Source organism: Carica papaya, chromosome 5 (genome assembly GCF_054855325.1).
Source record: "Carica papaya isolate Zhongbai chromosome 5, ASM5485532v1, whole genome shotgun sequence".
Lineage (NCBI taxonomy): Eukaryota > Viridiplantae > Streptophyta > Magnoliopsida > Brassicales > Caricaceae > Carica > Carica papaya.
The window spans coordinates 1,005,752-1,026,769 of record NC_142313.1 but is presented as its reverse complement, the minus strand read 5'-3'; the positions used below and the strand labels follow the sequence as shown (position 1 = coordinate 1,026,769).

The window sequence follows — 21,018 nt, the reverse complement described above, 5'->3', positions numbered from 1 at the left end:
CTCCATAGACCATACCTAGTCATTGATCATGATAGCGCATGCATTCACACGTTGTCTACCATATAATATGCAAATGATTAAAAAAAAAAAAAGAGAATGTATAATATTCATGCATACGTACAAATATATACACACACACACACACGTATAGTTATGAACAATCATGAATATTAATTCATAATTTAAGTGAATAAAGTTCAATTTTGTTTTGATTTCGGATCGTTTTCTAAGTTAATACGTAAATTTTTAAGTTAAATTTAAACGTACCATTTACAAAGTTAATTTAATATATTATAATCTTGTTCTTTTATTATTATATATAAAAATAAAATTTACCAAAAACAGTAACCTAAATTATATATTTTTTTAATATCTATTGTCGTACGATTTTATTCTATTATAAAATCTTACATTTTCATAAAAATTTTTAATGAATTTCTGTGAGAGTTGAATAACTAAATTTAACAACGTAGTTTTTGTTCTTTTGACAAATCTTCACACAACTTTATTTTCGTAATTTAGTGAATAGTATTCTCGAGAAAAAACTATCTTACTTTGTTATATGTTCTACTGCTCAGTTGATTGCTCGATTAATTCGTTGACTAAAATATAATTAGAAATCTTTATATGTTTGGAGAATAAATCTAGAAGGAATCCAATATCCTCCCAAATTCTTGTATTGGTTATATCACCGACGAGTTTACATATTTTGGTGAAAATAACTTTTAAGATTAATGATTCTTATGAATTACGTGACAGATCCGAAATGTTTGAAGCTCAAATATATCTAATTTACTGAATTGTCGTATGGTTAAAAGTTTATAAAGTAATCTGTAAAAAAAAAATTTACACAGAGAAGCATTTTATCACAGTAAAAAAACTGATACATATACGTAATAATATATGTATATGTATATGTATGTATGTATATGTATATATGGTCACAGGCAGAGACAAAAATCCACCAGATATTACAAGACAGTGAAAGAAAATGAAAGCACACAGCAACACCTCCATTGATTGTCCCAAAGATCTATCAAGATCGTGGACCACATTTACTTTTCTTAATTAATTAATTAATTAGTTTAAGTACCGTGGTAATTAATTAATCATCCATTTAATTTGCAAGTAAAATTAAAAATTTAATTAAATTCCCATTCTTTCCTAAAGTGGTATATTTTTGTCATGGTGATGTCGAGAGCCAAAGGTTGACCGGGCAGAGCGTAGTTAGAGAGAGAAGGGTAAAAAAGTACGGGGAGTAAAATGTCAAATTACGGTGGTTACTAATTCACTCTTTTTATCTTTTTACTGCGGTAATAATTATTGGGGTAATATCGTCCAACTCATTGTTACTTTCAAATTCAAATTTTATTTTTTTTTATTTAATACAACGAGAGATAAAATCGTACGCACATTAAGAGTCAAGAGATTGTCCATAATACCGTCAGTTAAGAATTGTTAGAGATCATTTGTTACTTAAATACGAAAACGAATGTTCACAGTCAGAGAGAAGTCGGTATTCGCTAATCAATCAGTATATTTATTTCCTTCGCGATAGATACGTTGGATCCGAAACTACCAATTCTGCAGTAGCAAGTTTCGGATCCAACATGTCTGTAGTGTGTGATAGCGTCGTCAGTGTTGTGTCCTGGTTACGTAATTATTTTTAAAAATACAGTTATATATAGTTGTCATTTTACTCACCTCATTATTTATTTTTTGAATACAATGAGAGATAAAAGTCAAAAGAAACTAAGAGGTTGTCGTGCACATTATGAGTCAAGAGATTGTCCATGATACCGTTAGTGAATAATTGTTAGAGATCATTTGTTACTTGAACACGAGAATGAATGTCTACAGTCACAGAGAAGTTGGCATTCGCCAATCAGTCAGTACATTTATTCCATTCGTGATAGATACGTTGGATCCGAAACTACTAATTCTGCAGTAGTAAGTTTCGAATCCAACATGTCTGTAGTGTGTGATAGTGTCCTCAATTTTGTGTCCTGGTTACATAATTATTTTTAAAAATACAGTTATATATAGTTGTCCTTTTACTCATCTTATTATGTATTCTTTAAATATAATGAGAGATAAAAGTCAAAAGAAACTAAAAGGTTGTCGTACACATTCTGAGTTAAAAAATATCTATGATACCGTCAGTGAAGAATTATTAGAGATTATTTGTTACTTGAACACGAGAATGAAGGTGCACAGTCACAGAGAAGTCGGCATTCGCCAATCAGTCATTACATTTATTCCCTTCGCGATAGGTACGTTGAATCCGAAACTACTAATTTTGCAGCAGCAAGTGCTTCATCGCACGAACGAGGGCGGCATGCACATTAGCACCGTAATCCTCCTTAACGAGTAACTGCATCGCGAGAATGCTATTCATCTACAGAATGATACTACAGAACTCGACATTCTAATCGATTTTGATTACCATCGATGCAACAAAATGGTAGTTAAAACTATTATATTGTACTTAAAAATTATAAATTTAAACATAAATAAAAACATAATTCGCTACTTAATAAGCATATTATAAGAAATAAACATTATGTCGACTAAATATTTTTTAATTAAAACAATCACGATAAATTAAAACACATTTCTTGCAGTTAAGTTCTTTCAAACAAAAAACTAATTTAATATATATATATATATATATATAAGATTTGTGTGTAATAGTGTCATCAATGTTATATAATTATTTAGTCAGGTAATTAAATTAATAAAAAAAAAAGAGTCATTTTAAAAAGTAGGAAACAAAGAGGTATGATATTAAAATAGAAACCTCAACGATCACGCTGAACCCGTGCATTCTTTTCTCTACGGCTGTGTGCATTAATTGCTCTGTTTGTCAGGTTCTCATACATACTTCTCCTGTAAACCTGTTGACAAAATAAATCAAAAACCATATCTATACATACATACATACACAGCAACTGATCCCTTCAACCCAGTACTTTGGAACACAAAGTGTCCGTATAGAGTGCTGGGAAAGAAAGAAATATTGCAGCCTTCATCCAAATCACTTTCCTGAACTCAGAATTTTAAGCTTTCAAAGGTATAATTATAACCTTATCGTATTTAAAAACCCAGAGGAAGGTAAAAAAAAAAAAAACAAATCCTTTCTTTCTCTTCCCACATATCATGAGGTTTTATCAAAGACTATATTCACCGTTGCAATACAAATCAAATTATCTCATAGAATGACACTACTAGTTCAACCGAGACTCAAAAACAATACCATAGCATTTTAAGCGACCCTTACCACACCACACCCGATATCCTGCTTGTGCAGCTATAACTCCCCCGGACACTTCTGTTTGCATTGCGTGGTGATTCCGCACATCGAGGAATCACCAACACCTTTGACCACCCCCGTCCTGTCACAAACTTCACCCACCAGCCCCGTTCCTTATTTTGGACACCATAGTACAAACTGAACTGCCTAGGCACCTCTTTGACAACGAGGGACACTGGACCAGACTATAACCAGACACATTCAAAGGTGCGAAGACCCATACCCGACTCTACCCCCAATTATACCACCTCGTCTGCTGCATGAACTTCAGCTCTATCCATCCATAACTATATCCCTGCAGCTGGGTAAACTATCCAGAATTAGTTTCCAAATGCAGAATCCTTTTGGATGCAAAACCTTGATCTGAATCCAATATTAAACGCACGGATTACCTTCAGCTAAAGTTGAATCCACCGGATGGAACTGGAAGCTCATTCCCACCAAACTGGAAGCCTGGCTGGGAACCATCCCCTGCAGGTAAAGTGTCATCCTCCTCCTCTAACCAGTACGTCTCGAGAATCTTAACTGCCTTCTCATAGATCTCATTGTTGTCATGACTCTGGAGATTCTCAATTTTTTCTAATCCCTCAGCATCATCTATCAGCTGAGCATAATAATTGACATCTCCAGTGTTACCCAAAGTCTTCTCAGTCTCCCCAATCTTCAGAATGTTCTCCAGTCCTTCAAGACAAACAGTGATAATCCTTGGGTCTGGGCATACAAGGAGATCACACAGTGGTTTTATGCAGCCCTGCTCCACCAAGTACCTATTATTTGTAAAAGAGATTATTAATACTCGATTCTACAATAATGAAACTAGGAAGCTAACAGAAAACAAATAACAAACGTACTTAATTTGCTCACGAGTACCGCCTGAAGTAGCATTTGAGATTGCCCATGCAGCCTCTTTCTTTATATCAAATTCAGCACTTTGAAGCAGGATGATCAAGGGGCCAATCAAACCAGCATCAATTACAGACTATGACAGTTCAAAAGACAAACAAGTAAATTAAAACATCAACCAACATCATTAGGAAAACCTATATTTGTGAAAAACCAAAGCAACTGGTACAGAAAATGGCAGCTTTTTTTGATTCCATAAACGCCTCCAAGGTGTCAAATGCTAACTACACTATAAATCCAATCACGCCTACAAACGACTAATAAACAGGACTTGAAATCCAGTATATCCTTTCCTAATCATTCAACTCACCTGAATTTGTTCCCGGTTTCCAGCAGTGATGTTTGAGATGGTCCAGCATGCTTCCTTTTTAATGCTCTTTTTATGATTGTGGGTCAGCAGGCTCAGAAGGCAAGGAAGTGCGCCATGATTAATGATACACTGTAGAGGAATCCAACACAAAACATAATGACCATTGAAAAAAGCACTAAACACATAGACTCGTATAACTATTTAATTTGTTGTAACTATTTAAACAATTAAATCAAAAGACACATGTCTCTGAAAAGAGAATCCTTGTTTGGCAGACTTCCAACCATGCCCATTAAAAAGGAAATGAAACCTCTGTTAAAATATGGAAATAATTACTCTACCCACAGGAGCTCTTCAGAAAACCCGTACCTGAGTCTGCATATCATCTCCCGTGACAATATTTCCAACCGTACGAAGAGCAGGAATGAGGACAGAAGGAGACGGATGACTGTTACAAGAAGCAATTGTCAGGGTTCTTGACTGCACATGAGAACAGAAACAAGAGTCCATCATATGAAAGATACTCACAGGAGGAGCTCCACAAGTCTGGGGCAAACGCCTGCTTCAATGACAGCTTGAATTTTGTCATTTGTACCATCAGACAGATAGGATAGTGCCCAGCAGGCATCAGTCAAAACTTCTTCGTCGTTTGAATGAACAAGTCGTTCAAGTGCTGGAAGAGCTGGCCTCACCTGTCCATAAGATTTCAGAAGTTAATAAATCCAAAGAATGATCAGGTAAGCACCTTTACAAAATAGATGAAAACACAAAAACAAGATAGCAACCTGATCAAAAGGAGGTTGAGGCTTGCCCCTGCAGAAGTTTGATAATGTCCAAGTGGCATTTCTCAGCATTGATAGCTTTGCATGCTCATTTAACTGCGACAACAGAGGAATCAAAGCCCCATGGTTGAGGACAAGATCACGGCATCTTGGCGAATCACCAGCAACATTTCCCAAAGCCCACACAGCCTGCAACATTGAAAAAATATCAATTTCTCCTTCCCAGTGATCCCAAGCAAATATACGCAATTGCAGTAATCAGGTGAGAAAATTTCCAAGCAGTATACCTGCTCTCTAACATCATCACTGGGAGAACCAAGAAGCTTAACGAATATTGGAACAGCACCATGATCAATCACCACCTTGGTGTTCTCGGAGGTCCCAGAAGCAATATTCGTAAGTGCCCAAGCAGCCTCAAACTATAAGAAATCCCAATGTCATCATATTAGGACCTCATTGACATAAAAGAAAAAGGCGGAACAATCATGCATTCAGACCTGAAGCTGAGGAAAATCTTCCCTCATAAGAAATTCAACAAACCGAGGAACAACGCCAGACTGTATCACTTCCTCAATTGGAGGACTTCGCTCTAATAACAACAACAATCACAAGTCATAATGCATTTATGGGCTTTAAAGGGGATAAGATAGAGCGACAGAAAAAAAAAAAAAGATAAATTAGAAATACCAATAGAGAGCAGCTTTCGGAACTGAGTAGTGGCTTCGAGCTGCACAGTACTGTTGTCAGACCAAACCCCAGCAATCATTGAAGGCAGACTCTCTAACTGCAAAATTTAAAAGATATGCACATATCAATCATCGCCTAATCCTCCACACCAACAAACCCAAACCCTAACCCTAATCCAACGATAGTACACTATAACACGTATATACACATGTATAGAAATATAGACCAATAAGAAAAAAAATTCAGTACAGAGGACCTTCTTCTCGACGGCAGAGGAGTGAAGAGCAGAAGGAGGGAATTGCTGAGCCTGAAGACCCTCCCGTCGTTTCTTTTGCAAGCTCTCTTCGCGCTTACTTTTTCGGATCTCGACCATGTTGTCCTCTCTCCTCCTGCGGCCTTCCTCCGCATCGACAGCAACTTTATACCTGTTCCGGCGAACCTCCGTCCGGGCACTCGGTCTCAGCGACATGGCTCCTTCGCTTAACGATAAAACGATAATCAAACTGTTTCCTGTTTTAAAGCCGGCTCTGCGATTCGATCGAGATTCCTGATCGATGGCAGTTTAATGGAGAGAAGAAAAACCCTAGAGATTTGATTGAGATTTTCAGAATCGAAACTGGAGAGGGAAAAAAGCGAAATGTGAAACTTCCATGGGAAGGGTTTTGATTTTTATTTTAAGGAGGGCTGATTTTTTATTTTTTTTTTAATTTTAATTTTAATTTTATTTAAAACGGTAATTTAAAATTAAACTACTAACAAAATTATAGTTTTTACTTAAAAATAAAACGTGACAATTATTTTTTATAATTATATTAATATTTATTTACAATATAAATTTAGTCGAACTTAATTTTTTTAATATATAATCTATATTAAATTTAATAATATTTTAATCAAACGGTCAAATTTTTTTGAATATATTTTTTATTTGATAATATGTAATTAATTTGAATATAAATTTAATTTTTTTTCTTAAATTGAAATCACAATTTTCATATTTATGTTAATTGATTTAAACATAATATATGAAAAATTCAAATTCAACCCGTATCAATTTAAAGAGTGTCGAATGAACCTTCGTACTCGTCGTAAAATAAATATATTTTTATATGGTACGAGATTTACATATATTACGTTGTATTAAAAAAAATTTAACGATACTATTGCATTGAAATCGTATTTGTTTCCTTGCTAAAAATCAACGGAGGCAATTCTCGATCTCGAAGTATCGGGTTTTCCCTCGGAGCGGCCTCGATTCGAATTGCCGGTGATGTCGGGGGAGATGCATAGAGGACAGAGGCTTCTAACACTTCATTCCTTACGGTTTCCATTTGCCGTGACAATCTTTGTGCGCGTAGTGCAGTGAAGTATAGACCGGCGCCGAGAGAAACCGTTAGCAGAGAAAAAACTCCGGCCGCCGAGAACAAGCCTTGCTTGATTGCCAAGCAACCGGGTCTTGGCCTGTCCCATTTGTTCAAATGCCCTGACTCCACACTCAATCCGATCAACAACAATATCTCTCCAACCCCAAAACAAATCCTATAAATTCATCAACAAAATTATATTAAATCAATTACAAAAAAGTTAAAATTACTAATCACTTGCCGAACTGATGGCGTGTTGTCGTTGGGGGACATACCAAGTGGAGAAGAAGAAGAAGGCAGCCTGCAGAGAAAGAGCCCTGACGGTACCAGAGCCGCGAAATACGACGTCGTTTTCGGAGGGAAACAGAGCAGCAGGCGGCGATTTGGCAATAGCAATTAACATATAAACATGTTCCACCACCATGGAAACTGCTAATCCCACGAACGCCACCGCGCCACACAACAATGGCGTCTTCCCGCTTCCACCGTAAATACACTCGTGTTTCCCGCCATTTCTTTCCCATGTTGCCTACAACAACCACCGGCTTTTTATCTCCGCTTCTAAATCGACGCTATATGTACAGAAGGTGTTATTAATTAAATATACAGTGTGTGTATATAACTACCTGGGACCTGGTGGCTTCGGCTATGAGGCAAAGGACGAAGCAGAGGACGCCGGAGAGAATGGTGAAGATGATGAGAAGAGTCCCCGTTTTGCTGCCGAGGTCGGTGCTCCGGCGAGTGGGAGCGAGATCGGCGTGAGTTACTGCCATTGTTTTCGGCATTGAGATATCTTTCTGGGTGAAGCTGACTCATGATGAAGATGAAAGAGGGATTCTAGTGAGAGGAGAATTGCTTGGAGGAAAGGTTGCTTAAAGGCGAAAGATTCCATGGTTCTGAGCTGCTCAGTCGGATGGCTTGAGTTCACAACAGGGGAATTGATTGTTCGTTGGTTCTGTAAATATTAGTTTAGTACTAATTAATGAATTTATTAATTAATTAAAATTATTTTTCAAATCACTTTTTAAAATATTAAAATATAATTTAATTATTTTAATTTTTTATTAATAATTTCATACAAAAAAAATATTAAGAATTAAATTATAATAAAAATTAAAATTTGAGAATTAATTTAATAATTTATTCAATAAATATATATTAGAAAATATCATAAAATTTAACAATAATACGATAAAAAAATAATAATGATAAAATATTTTCCCGCCAAAGCCTTTAATCGCAGACCGGCTTTTTCACCATCCATCAAAGTCTGCGTGCCTAGCTCGAGCAGACCTCGCAAACCGCTCGGCTTTCTTGAAGGAGCAAGCAGGTAACGCTCTGATCTCCCGAAATTTTGCTATTTTGCCACTGAGCGCTGTTTGTCATGTATTTTCCAGGGACTGTTTCTGGATTGAACTATGTTTCGCTTCTTCTGTTGATTTCAATTCGTTTTCGGATTGTTTATCTGTTAAGTTTGTATGATTCTTTTGAGTTTCTAATTTGATTTCATGCCTCTCTATGCTCCATTATTCAAATTGCTCGATATTCTAGCGTTTGTCCCTTTTTATGCCGGGATATTGCCAATGGACGGGACTAAAATTTGGATATGAGTTGGTAAAGTTTTAAATTAAGCTATGTTCGGAAGAACTAGTTATTCATCATTTGTTCGTTGAAGATATGAACTTCAATGTGGAGTCCTTTTTTTTTTTTCTGAGTGAGAAACTGCATTTCATTGAGGATGGACGATGAAATCCACCAGAGAAGGATTTGGCTCCTGCAAAATCAACTTAGATCATAGTTAAAACATGAGCTACCTACTATAAAGTTCTTTGAAGTTTGTCACGGAAAATGGAGCCATAAGCAGAAGGAAAAAACAAAAAGAATGTAGTAATAGATTCAATATAGATTTCTTTAAAGTTTCTTTGAAGCTGTAAAAATAGTTGTCCATGGTTAAAAACTGCTTCACAGTCTTCAGTTATGTAGAATTTATGAAGGTTTGGCTATCTGATATGCTAATGGAGATTAAGGATAAAAAGTTGTAGGGAAGGAATCCTTGATATTGTTTATTTCCTTCTTCTTAGTTTCATTTTCATGCATTTGATTTTGTCCACTTCTAATAATCTTAGTTGCACCACAGATTAGCAAATAAACACAAAAATAAGTACTGATCCAATCTATATAATTTTGGTCTCGCGTCTCTAAACATAGACTAATTCTTATTTTCTTGCGCATGAATGGATTAGTGGAGACTTTCTCTTTTCTTTCAGAACATGATGTTTCTTATTAAGTTTTTGGAGCAACATGGTGTGAAGTTGTGACATTCATAAACTTGATAATACATTCTGTTTGAAGGTTGCTCACTTGTCTTGAATACTGTCATGTTACGTTTTTGCACTGGCATATGGATTAGTTTTGTGATAAACTAGCTTCTTATTTTGGCTTTTCTTTGTCTTTACCATATTGGTTAGATTACTAGCCCCTTTTTTACTTTGCATGTAATAGCTATAATATGACCGTGTTTAATTCGAGTGCTGACATACTCAATTTGGAGTTTGTTTTCGCTATTTGATTTTGGTAAAATGTGGTTGTGTGCTTTTTATGTAAACATTTTCTGATTGTAAGTTTAGTTGGTGATCCATTTTAGCAATATTTTGATTGCTGGGCTTTCTTTTTTTGGTTGCTTTGTGGATTTAATTTTCTGTCATCCCTTTTTTTAATCTGCTAATCAATTTTAGTTTAGGAAGTGCTTATCTTTGAAGTGTGATGAAGTAGTCACTACAGGATCCAAAAAGGCTGCCTGCAAATGAAATAAGTAACAGGGCAAAGAATCATCATCATCTTCGTCACTCTGTTCTGCACCCTCATCACCTCCGGATAGCCAAACTTCTTTGCTATCTTCTCTGCTTCATGACTTCTCTCTAACTGCCATTATATTGCTTAAACATGCAATCATTTCCATATCAGCGGTAGGTAGTCTGTTTATAATCTTTACATACAGCTGGCTGATGATCCATCATTACTGATTCCCTTATGTGAGCAGAAGCTTTAAAGGTTCCATTTGTTCACTTAAGAACTTTGAGCCACCATCATCTGCATATTCTGTTGCTCTGCTATCATGTTGAATTGTTCTTTTTCAAATATTTTTATTCTTTGATGCGTGATTCCAAAGAATTAGCAGTCCTAGAATGGGAGTAGATAGAGAAATGAGATTAAAAAGAATAAAAGAAGGGGAAAAACAAAGAAGATGTGAAGAAATAGGAGATCCTTCAAAGCAAAGATTTGTGCCTTTCTCAGACTTTCTAGGTTCCTGTTGCTCCGATTATTGAGTATCTGTCATTTATGACCTACAGAAAAATCAACATTTACAGTTCTGTGGTGAACCTCTCATGAAAGGAGGAAACTCTGAAATTACTTTAGATGTAGAAGAAATCAATGACATATCAGGACATGCTTGTCAATTAGATATATAATTGATAAACACATACTGACTTTTCTTTAGTTTTAGTTACAGAATCCCTAATTTTGATAATATCAAGTTTTCCCATCGCGTGTGATCATTAAGGATGCGAGATACTGATAAATAGGAGAAGTATGGAGCAAAAAATAAGGATAATACCATATTAGATACTAGATTGAGTTACCAATTTTCTTAAAACCTCAAGCTAGTAATAAAGGATTCAACTTATTATTTATGTTCCAACATTATAATAAGTTGCAAAACATCTATTAATACAGAAACCTCAAAGTATATGCTCATTATTATTATTATTATTATTTAAATTTTATTAAATCATAAATTTACTTTAAAAAATATTTTCAACTTCACCTATAATTAGCTAAACAAAATAAAAGTACCAACCATGACCTCAATCCTCAAACAAACAAGATCTAGTTAATGGTGATCATGATAAGTGGAGGTATATACTCTAAATCATGTTAGCTGTTGAAGTATCTTGCAAAATATCTCTTTGCTCAAGCACTTTCAGTGGTACTGAATCATGGAAGTTATTGAAGAGTATATGGATGAAGTTAAATGAGTTCTAGGTCTTGGGAAATTAATGCTCTTCATGTCAATACCAGAGTTAGTAGGATTTTTAATCTCTAGGCATACAACACTGCTATGTTGTCTACATCGACATGAAACTCCACTACTGGCCGACACTCCCTAAGCATCATCTGTTCGGTCTGGCCATTTCTTTTATCATCTAAATCTAATCATAGACAAAGCGATGATCCAGATCTTTTTAGTGGGAAAAGTTTATTGGTCAAGAATAATAAGAATATTGGTTAAATCTCTTAAGAAACCCAATGAATTGATGCTTTAATTTACTTTTTCTTCATAATGCTATCATTGTCTTAGCTTGATACTCTTATATTTTGATGTATAATACAATCAATTCCAAGATGGTTATGCATAAAGAACCCACATCTTCTGAAGACAGGTATTACAAAGAAACAGATTTTATTTCTTCTTCCTAGCACCATCAATGATCAAGAATAATTTATGTAATATGCTACCTTATTCCTAGACTGATTTGATTTAAAGTGGCAAACTTTTAACATATCACTTCAAGGGTATTTCTGTCATTTTCTTTGCCGTGTGTGTGTGTGTGTATATATGTGTGTGTGTGTTTATGGGTATGGTAAGTCACCCATTCTATGTTTCAATCTAATGAGTACTGATCATAATGCAGTAGAGCAAGGGAGCATCAACGGTGATGGGTATATTAACAGCGAGAAGCCAAGTGGTAATCCAGTGTTGAAGTTATTTGGTTTTCCAGTGACGGCCTGTGAGGATGCACGGGTGACAGCCCAACACGGCGGAGACACCATTAGGAGGTTCGAGTGCCAGTACTGCCACCGTGAATTTGCCAATTCTCAAGCGTTGGGCGGCCATCAAAACGCTCACAGGAGAGAACGGCGGCCAAGAAAGGGTCATTACTTCTATAGCAAGCATCGGACGGCCTGTATTGCAACTCGATCAGGACCGTTCGATTATTCGAGTTATGGGTTGGCTGGTTTACCATGTCAAACTCCGGCTACGTCGAACAATGTAAATGGAGGAGATGTAGTTGACCTCCGGTTGAGCTTAGCACCATCCAGCACATCTTCGCCGTCAACCTAATTATAAATATGTGTTGTGACTTAACTTGGGTGTTAAATATAATGTTAAAATATTAGTTGTGTTACATATATATATATGTATATATATATATATATGTATTGAATGAGAGTAAATTAACAAAGCATGCAAACGTTATGAAAACAAGCCGAGGAAAAAGCCCAAAATTCAGGAGATGTTCAAGGCCGTCCGTATATGTATAGACTAAGTTATATATATGTTGGAAAAATAAATTAAAATCTACCATGCACGTACGTCTTCCGCCCATAATTTCTCCACAAACACAAGCTGGTCAAACAACTTACAGTCAACCTCAACATTTAATAGATTCCTAATTAACAAATCCCAAAATAAATTAAGAAAAAAAACAAAAAAAAAAAACAAAAAACAAAGTGCCCAACTCTGCAACACAACAAATTCTTTCTTCCCTTTTTTCTTCTTCTTCTTCTTTTTCTTCCCCGTCTAATTAATCTTCTCCTCCTCTCGGATACAATGCCGAGAGCAATAAAATCATAGCACATCCCTGCAAGTAACTAAAACAAACCCTCCCCTCCCTCCACCCCCTACCTTCTATATATGTGTGTGTGTATATCTATATACACACACATATAAACGAGATGAGGGAGAGGGAAGAAGAAGAACCCAAGGCAAGAAACGGGATGTTCGGCGGCGAACGCAATCCAAGGCCGGAATATCATTCGAACGCCGGCGGTGGGAGGGCGGTGCCGTCAAGGACTAACCATTATAATGCATGGAATAACAGCTACGAAGATTATAACTACCACCATCGTAATGCAGGGGTAATTCCCAAATGGGGATTCAAGGACGCGGAGATGAAGAGACAGCGGCGGGTTGTGAGGTACAAAACGTACGCCGTGGAAGGGAAGATGAAAGCTTCGGTAAGAAGCGGGTTTTGTTGGATCAAGAACAAGTATCGCGAGCTTGTTTATGGCTACTAGCTGGCTTTGCTTCTGCTTAATTTCCAATGGCTACCCGGATTAGCATTTCTTGAGTGCGTGGGGGATTAAGAGGAGTGGGGAGGAGGAGGATATTTTTGTTCGATTGCATACGACGTCGTTTAAATGGTTTCTGCTGTTGAAGTAATATATATTTTCCAAGTATTTAAGGTCATGTGTATTGCCCTTCAATCGTAGAAGAAGACAGCTTGAAACGCATATATATATATATATATATGGGCATTAGGCATGCATGAGATGTGTATATATATATATATATGTATATACATCTTGTTATATATATATGTGTGTATGTCTTGTGAATCCAGATTCTGATCTGTATGAAAATGTACTGGAAATGAAACTTTTTTTTTGTGTGGAAAATTTCCGACATGAATTAGCTTAATTCCTTTTTTTTTTTAGTGGTGTGAAGCTTAGTTCAAATGATACATCAAAAAAGTTATACATTAATTAAAGTATTTCCTTTTTCACGTGCATACATATGCTTATGTCTACATATATATATATATATATATTTTTTGAGTATGAACCGGTGAATTAAGTTCAATAATTAAATTCTTAATTTTAGAATTCTAGACTAGTTGAGATTCTTTCTAGGCTCGACCAAGCTCATCAATCATGAAATTGCTATGGCTCTGATAACTCAAGTGCTATGGCAAAATATTGAATATTTATTTTTACCATACCGGGACATTGAGAAATATCCAGAAAGGCATTTAGTGAATTGGTCTGATTCTATCTCTATTCGATCCGTTTGAAGAAATGAAGGATCTCAAAAAATCGATGTTTCTTTTAGTTGTTGAATCTCTCTTTAATTGATCAATGTATGATATTCCGAATCCACATTACTAATAGAATCGAAATGATTTCTGAATTGATCAGAAGATCATTTCAATTGGCTAGAATTCGTTACTTGAACGAAACTAGATCTTATGAAATCGTATTGAAATATTTGACGATACATTTCGTACCTCACGAAAAAATCGATCATTATTAGTCGAATATAGAATCGATCCTTGCAAAAAATAGTCCTATATCAGTCCTGTATCAATTTTTTACTGTTGTTTTGCTACAAATGGTTTTAGTCGAACTAGTAGTATTGAGTTTGTACTAAATCTAATGTTTGCTACCCTATTTAGGAAATAATAATTCGAACCTTCTCGAGTATTTTTCAACCTATCTTACTATCTCAAGAGCAGTTTATCGAATCTCCTTCACGGTTAAGGTTTTGGTCTCCTGTTCGATTTCAAAAATAGTTCTCATTGTGTTTCTTTCATAATTTTCAAGCAATTATCATAAAAATTAGTTTTAATATTTTTCTATAAATGTTATTTTTACTGTATGTTAAAATAAAAAAAATATATCAATAAAACGATAATTAATTACATCTTTTCATACTCGATGAATAAAATGCAATCCCGAATAACATAAATGACGTTTTATCTGACTCTCGGGAGCATTGATCTTTCTCAATATATGCCATTAAAGCCTTTCTAACATTTTTCTAAAGCTTGTTTGAGGCATAGATAAGAGCCATTGTTATGATCTCTCCACTTCTTTTGACTCCCCACCATTGATAGGATCTCCACCTAAAACAAGGCAGGCTTACCGTGAAATCGAAGTATGCTATAATTTCTTCCCCTGCCGTTTGAATCTTGGGTGTACCAACTCCTCGTACTACTACACCTCTCTATGGCCGACACGTGTCGCGTTCGGGCATATAAAAGCCGTCTGTTCACTTACCGTCGTATGAACCACGTCAGTGGTAGTAACTACTGTCTACGTGAACGCTGCTGTGACTTTATCAAAACCCGGGACCACAACGGAGCTCCCCGTTTGGAATTTGAAATGTCTCCCTCTTCAAAGAGACGTTACAAGCTTTTACCCATTTAAATATTAAAAATTTAAAAACAGTTTTTTTTTTTTGTCTTTTTTCCGAAAATAATTATTTGAAAAAAAAAAAAAACACTGTTACCATCTTTTTTGAAAACTTGCCTATGGCGACTACTACTATAACGAAACTTCACTGGGTTTACTCTTCATTCCATTTATTGCTCTGAACTACTCAAGACCCGTCCTTCCTCTCTCTACACTACTACACACTGGAGACTCTTAATTGCTTTTTTCTCTCTCTCTACCGATGAAAGGAAGTAGCTTTCGGTGATAGGACAGGGCAGGAATAGAAGAGAGGAGGGGGATCCAAGGCGTTGGGTGTTTTTCTCTGTTTTCATGTGAGTTTCTTATCGTCTGATTTCAAATAGAGTTTTGGGTTTTCCTGCGTTAGATTTGGAGATGATTATGGAAGTGAAGTTGGTTGTTTTCTCGATCTGTTGTTGTTGTTTTTTTTTTTTCTTTTCTAGGTTGGGTTCAGTTTCAGGTGTTTGGTTGTTACGTATTAGTTCAAATTGCCGTATGGGTTTCGAGCTTTTTCTGTTTGGCTGCTGGGAAAAGGAAAAGGGGAAATGGGGAATGTGATTGAAAATTTGAATGTTAGGATTTTCTATCTTGTTGTTGATTCAAAAATATTGAATTCTAAACCTAATTAAGCTTTGGAATTTTATGGCATTTATGGTTGATTTATTTAGTAGTACTTGGAATTTCTCTCGTATTGGGCATGTAGTTAAATTAAGTGAGTTCTTGGATATCATTCAACTAGTGGCTTATGCAATTGCTCTTGTAATGAGAAACTTCTGTTGTTGAAATCCATTTGATCCTTGGCCTTAGTTTGCCCTTGGAAATCTCCTATTCATACAAGTAAGTCATTGACAGTAAAACCTATTATGGAGTTGGTCTTAAATTCTGCTGCCTCATACTTACTTTTCCTCACAGGAGATCTACAAATTATTTGAAAAAATCGAACTCGTCCCATTGTACTTTTTTGGTTTATGATCTTATCTAGTACTTTATGGTGCTTTTGTTTGATGAGATTACTTTATAGTCTTAAATTTCTTTTGAAGAGATTTGTTTGATGAGGTGTCATGGTATGGTTCTTTATTGCTATGATGGAAATGTAAGAATAATTGATGAATGAAGGTTTTTTTTTTTTTTAAATAAATGAAGTTGTTAGTAACAAATTATTGCTTTAATTGACGTGCAGATGGGTTTTGGTAGGTGGAAAGAGTTGGATCTACTCATTGGTTACATCACATATGAATAGGTAGTCTTGGGATTTTAAGATAATGGGGTTTGACAAGGATAGCTCAAAAAGTGGAGGAGGCTATGCAGGAGGATTCTTTCAGCTGTTTGACTGGACTGCCAAGTCTAGGAAGAAGTTGTTCTCTAGCAAGTCGGATTTGCCAGGTATATTCATGTTCTCTAAGTTTAGAATTCATGACTTGAATTTGGGTGGTATTTCTCTATGGCTAGTGCATGTTAATCCCATTTGGTTATAAGGCATGATTACATCTCTAATCATTCCTTTTATAGTTAGTTCCTCCAATTATTTATATACAGTACTTACCTCTAATAATTGGTTACTGCTTTTCTTTGTTCATTTCTGTAGAGCGTTCTAAGCAAAGCAAGGAAAGTGATGGGAACTTGCCAATGACACGGTTAAATCTGGTAGGATTATGATCATATGATGCTACTTCATTTTGTCTTTGATTCTTTTGTTTGTTTGGAGGTTGTCACGTAGTATTCTAATTGTGCAGGTAGATGAGGATGAAACTGGAGTTGGGTCAACCATCAAGGGAAGTAGTGATTATAGTTGTGCTTCTTCTGTCACCGATGATGATGGATGTGGAGCTAGGGCCCCAAGTGTTGTGGCAAGGCTTATGGGATTAGATTCCTTGCCTACATCAACATATTCTGAGCCCTACTCGACCCCCTTTTTTGACACTCGATCTCTTCAAGATGTTAATTATCATAGGAAAAACGTTGATTATCAAGACCGTGATTTTTTGTTTTCGGGAAACATGCTCAAGAAAATTGAGGGTCCTGTCAGAAATGTCTTAGAGTCAAAGCCTCAGAGGACGGTAAGCAGACCCATTGAGAAGTTTCAAACTGAAATATTGCCTCCTAAATCAGCTAAATCTATTCCAATTACCCACCATAAACTTTTATCTCCTATCAAGAGTCCTGGCTTTATTCCATCTAAGAATGCTGCTCACATAATGGAAGTGGCAGCTAAAATTATTGAGCCAGGACCCCAAGCTAATCCTAAGCCCAAAATGCCCCTAGTTGGATCATCTTCAGTACCACTTAAACTCCGAGACCTGAAAGAAAAATTGGAGGCTGTGCAGCAAATGCCTCTGGTTGGATCTTCTTCAGTTCCACTGAAGGTTAGGGATATGAAAGAAAAAGTTGAAGTTGCTCATAAAACATCCAGGCCTGCTGAAGCTTCTCGAAGGATAGTTGAATCAAGTGCTGCCAAGCAGCTGAAGGGACAGTCCTTAAACAAGAGCTGGAATGGATCAGAAGACACATCTTCTTTCAGGGCTTCTGACACAGAAGATGGTTCTTCTAGTACAAAGAATAGAGGTAAGTCGATATCACTTGCAATCCAAGCAAAAGTCAATGTGCAGAGAAGAGAAGGTCTGAATTCAAGCAGCAGCCAAAATTTAACAGCCTCGAAAGAACAGGCTGAGGCCAGGTCAAGCCATCCCTTTAAGAGCCTTCCAAATACACAAAAGAATATGAGTAAGAACTCTTCTACACATAGTTCTTCTGGTGTCCTCAGGCAGAATAATCAGAAACAAAATTGTGTGATTGCTAAAGACAAGCTACCATCCAAGTCCTCAGCTTCCAACACACAAAACAGAAAAGTGCTGTCTGGAAATCCTTCTTCGTCTTGGCAGAAACCCTCCAACAAAACAGTTGGGAGCTCAAAGACAGGATCGAGGAAGTCCAGCTTAGATGTATCTAATAGTGAAAAGGGTGCTTCCAGTTCTGGTACAAAGAATGTTCCTAGGAAGAAACGATTGATTAATGGGGAATTCAATTATGAGAGAAGTCAGGTTGTTGACAATGTGTTTGCTGATAACAGTAAAAAAGCAGCTCAATCTAACCGAGTTTTTGAGAAGCACTTCAGTTGGGCAGATGATAGCAAAAAGGCTGGTACAGACATTGTTTCGTTCACATTCACTGCTCCATTGACACGATCAATGCCTTCTCCTGAAACATCTGGTCAGGTTGAAGGAACAAATGACAATTTTTATATGGACAATAGGGGAAAGAGAATGTTGCTTGATGCAAACAGTAGGAAGTTATCTTCACTGGGTTACAACATTATTGGGGGAGATGCCTTGAGTGTGTTGTTAGAGCAAAAGTTAAAAGAGTTAAGTTGCAGAGTTGAGGCTGCACAAAATGGTCCAGTCAAAACTGAAACGAGTTCAGTTATACCAAATCTGTTAACTGGTTCCACTTCCAGGCATGATAAGAGAGACTGGCATGCTCCTCTTGCTGAAAAATCAGGCAATCCTTGTGACACGAAATTTTCCTCCAGTGAAACTCCAGAGTACAGATTTAAACATAAGTTTCAGGTACATGTTATCCTAGAACTGTCTCATTTCTCTTTCCCCTTGTGGTCAGTGCCTATGGAGTCACGCTGCTTAATTTGTTTTTTTAGGTCATGTTCACTTAATATTTTTCACTAAAAACTATCATTGATTTTTTTAAGTAGCATTCTTCATAAAGATCAGCCTGCTAAAGTGTCTGCAGCAGTTTTTTTTGGCAGTCTAGATTGTTCAGAAGAATGCATTTCTGGTTCATCTGGGTTTTCAGAAGTGCATTAAATTGTCAAGTTCTTACTAATTTGTGGGTTCTTCATGAGTGCTGTTCATGTATGATTTTGATTTGGGATTGTGAGTCTATCTCTTACACTCCTTCCCTCTTGCCAGTGTTGTTTGAAAGGTCTTTAGATGGATGACAAATCTGCTTCTAAATTTATGAGTTATTCAAGGCCTCCTAAACACCGAAGTTCGCTTTTTCCTCTCTAGTATCCCAAGTTAATTTTGACATACCTTTCATCTGACACTGTTTGATGCTAATATATGACATATTCAGGGAGTTGATGAGATGGATGAGTGTAGCAGCAATCGTCTTGATGCCAGACAGTTGCTGGACCATCGACAACCTAGTCCAGTTTCTATACTCGAAACTTGTTTTTCAACTGAAAGTTGCAACTCTTCAGATAGCACAGATAGTATCACTACCGGAGGTAAGAGTAGGGCTTTCTTTATGTTCTGGTTTTATCTCTATGCTATACTCAAAACTTCTTTGTTTCTGAATTTCTACAATATGCTTTCAGAAAGCAAGCATTGTTCATCTGTCCAAGCTCTGGAGATTCTTGGTTCAGTTCCTGCTAAGAAATCCTACTCCGTAGAAGTTGAAAGAGAGTTATCAGATTCAGCGTCTTCCACATCAACTGGAAGCCTAGCTAGAAACCACTGGAGCATGACTGTTTCGGCAAAAAGACCTAAATCAACCGAATGGGAACTGCAATACGTGAAGTTGGTTCTTTGTAATGTGGAGTTGATGTTCAAGGACTTTGCATTAGGACGTGCACGAGAGATCATAAATCCTCATCTCTTTGATCAGTTAGAAAGCAGAAAAGCAGGACCCGGAAGTGATGGTATCAGGTCTAGGCTGACAAGAAAGGTACTATTTGATTGTGTGAGTGAATGCTTGGATGTAAGATGCCGGCGTTATACCGGTGGAGGTTGTAGAACATGGGCAAAAGGGATGTCAATGGTGAGAAAAAAAGAATGGTTAGCTGAAGAAGTGTGCAAGGAGATTTCTGGGTGGAGAGGGATGGCTGATTGTATGGTCGATGAGCTTGTTGACAAGGACATGAGCTCTCAGTACGGAAGATGGGTGGATTTCGAAGTCGATGAATTTGTGATCGGAGTGGAGATTGAAGGACAGATATTTGATTCTTTGGTTGATGAAATGATTAGTGATATCATGAGAGTTTGATGAAGTGGACATGATTATTTTATGTTCTTCATTTCAAAGTGTATGTTTCCAATTGTGTCTTCAAGAAATGCTTTTCTCCCTGGAGAGGGATATTGTATTTTCGAAGTACTCCGAATTCTTATATGAAATAAATCTTTTATACAATCTCCATATCTTTTATCTCCCCTTCTGGTTCACTTTCATTTGTCAATTTTCACTTCTATAATTAAAATTAAATCACTACAAATTGCTGAAATCTGGCTAGTAAGATAAAAAAACAATAAGTTTGATATCTTCAACCTAGTGAACATAAATAGGTTATCTTTGCAAGTGCATAATGAGCGAGAGGGATTCGAGCAGTTGGCTGGAAATCCTTCTGGGTCTGGTTTGATCTGGTTTGACGAGCAACTCGTGCTGATTCGGGATACTGACATAACATAGCATGCAAGCTTGGACTGAGTATGGGCCTTGATGGGCTACCTAAATAGAACTTGGTGGACACATTCCATTAGTAATAATACATCTACTATCATATGACAGCATGTATGTGTTTGTGTATGTGTGTGTATATATATATATATATATGGCCTTCTGTGAACTGTTGGGTGCAAATAGTCAGCGATCAGCGAATCAGTTCATAGTCAAATTCAGAGGTTCTCGCGTGCT

General features: G+C 36.5%; 4 protein-coding genes across 6 annotated transcripts; 2 read left to right on the top strand and 2 right to left on the bottom strand.

Moving 5' to 3' along the window:
• Positions 1–3,057: 3,057 nt before the first annotated feature.
• On the bottom strand, positions 3,058–6,653 carry LOC110821380 (importin subunit alpha-2). Of its 2 annotated transcripts, none has more exons than XM_022051197.2 (11): positions 6,252–6,653; positions 5,996–6,092; positions 5,806–5,897; positions 5,596–5,727; positions 5,312–5,497; positions 5,055–5,218; positions 4,896–4,974; positions 4,527–4,655; positions 4,165–4,292; positions 3,706–4,080; positions 3,058–3,614 (listed from the first exon to the last, which is right to left on the bottom strand). In XM_022051197.2, exons 1-10 carry the CDS (start codon positions 6,462–6,464, stop codon positions 3,708–3,710), a joined length of 1,593 nt encoding a protein of 530 aa, XP_021906889.1. In that variant the 5' UTR covers positions 6,465–6,653; the 3' UTR covers positions 3,058–3,614; positions 3,706–3,707. The 2 variants fall into 2 exon arrangements, with proteins under 2 accessions (XP_021906889.1, XP_021906890.1); XM_022051198.2 differs by having other exon boundaries at positions 3,058–3,608.
• A 416-nt stretch (positions 6,654–7,069) lies between these two features.
• On the bottom strand, positions 7,070–8,276 carry LOC110821286 (transmembrane protein, putative (DUF1218)). Its single transcript, XM_022051080.2, has 3 exons — positions 7,986–8,276; positions 7,635–7,888; positions 7,070–7,534 (listed from the first exon to the last, which is right to left on the bottom strand). Exons 1-3 carry the CDS (start codon positions 8,142–8,144, stop codon positions 7,156–7,158), a joined length of 792 nt encoding a protein of 263 aa, XP_021906772.2. The 5' UTR covers positions 8,145–8,276; the 3' UTR covers positions 7,070–7,155.
• On the top strand, positions 8,250–12,731 carry LOC110821285 (uncharacterized). The gene is made up of 3 exons (XM_022051079.2): positions 8,250–8,316; positions 8,603–8,689; positions 12,054–12,731. Exons 1-3 carry the CDS (start codon positions 8,250–8,252, stop codon positions 12,482–12,484), a joined length of 585 nt encoding a protein of 194 aa, XP_021906771.2. The 3' UTR covers positions 12,485–12,731.
• A 2,713-nt stretch (positions 12,732–15,444) lies between these two features.
• Positions 15,445–20,517, top strand: LOC110821284 (uncharacterized). Of its 2 annotated transcripts, none has more exons than XM_088220081.1 (6): positions 15,445–15,689; positions 16,570–16,758; positions 16,961–17,019; positions 17,109–18,938; positions 19,462–19,615; positions 19,706–20,517. In XM_088220081.1, the coding sequence occupies exons 2-6, from the start codon at positions 16,638–16,640 to the stop codon at positions 20,371–20,373; spliced, it is 2,832 nt and encodes a 943-aa protein (XP_088076207.1). In that variant the 5' UTR covers positions 15,445–15,689; positions 16,570–16,637; the 3' UTR covers positions 20,374–20,517. The 2 variants fall into 2 exon arrangements, with proteins under 2 accessions (XP_088076207.1, XP_088076206.1); XM_088220080.1 differs by having other exon boundaries at positions 15,446–15,689; positions 16,556–16,758.
• Positions 20,518–21,018: the final 501 nt, after the last annotated feature.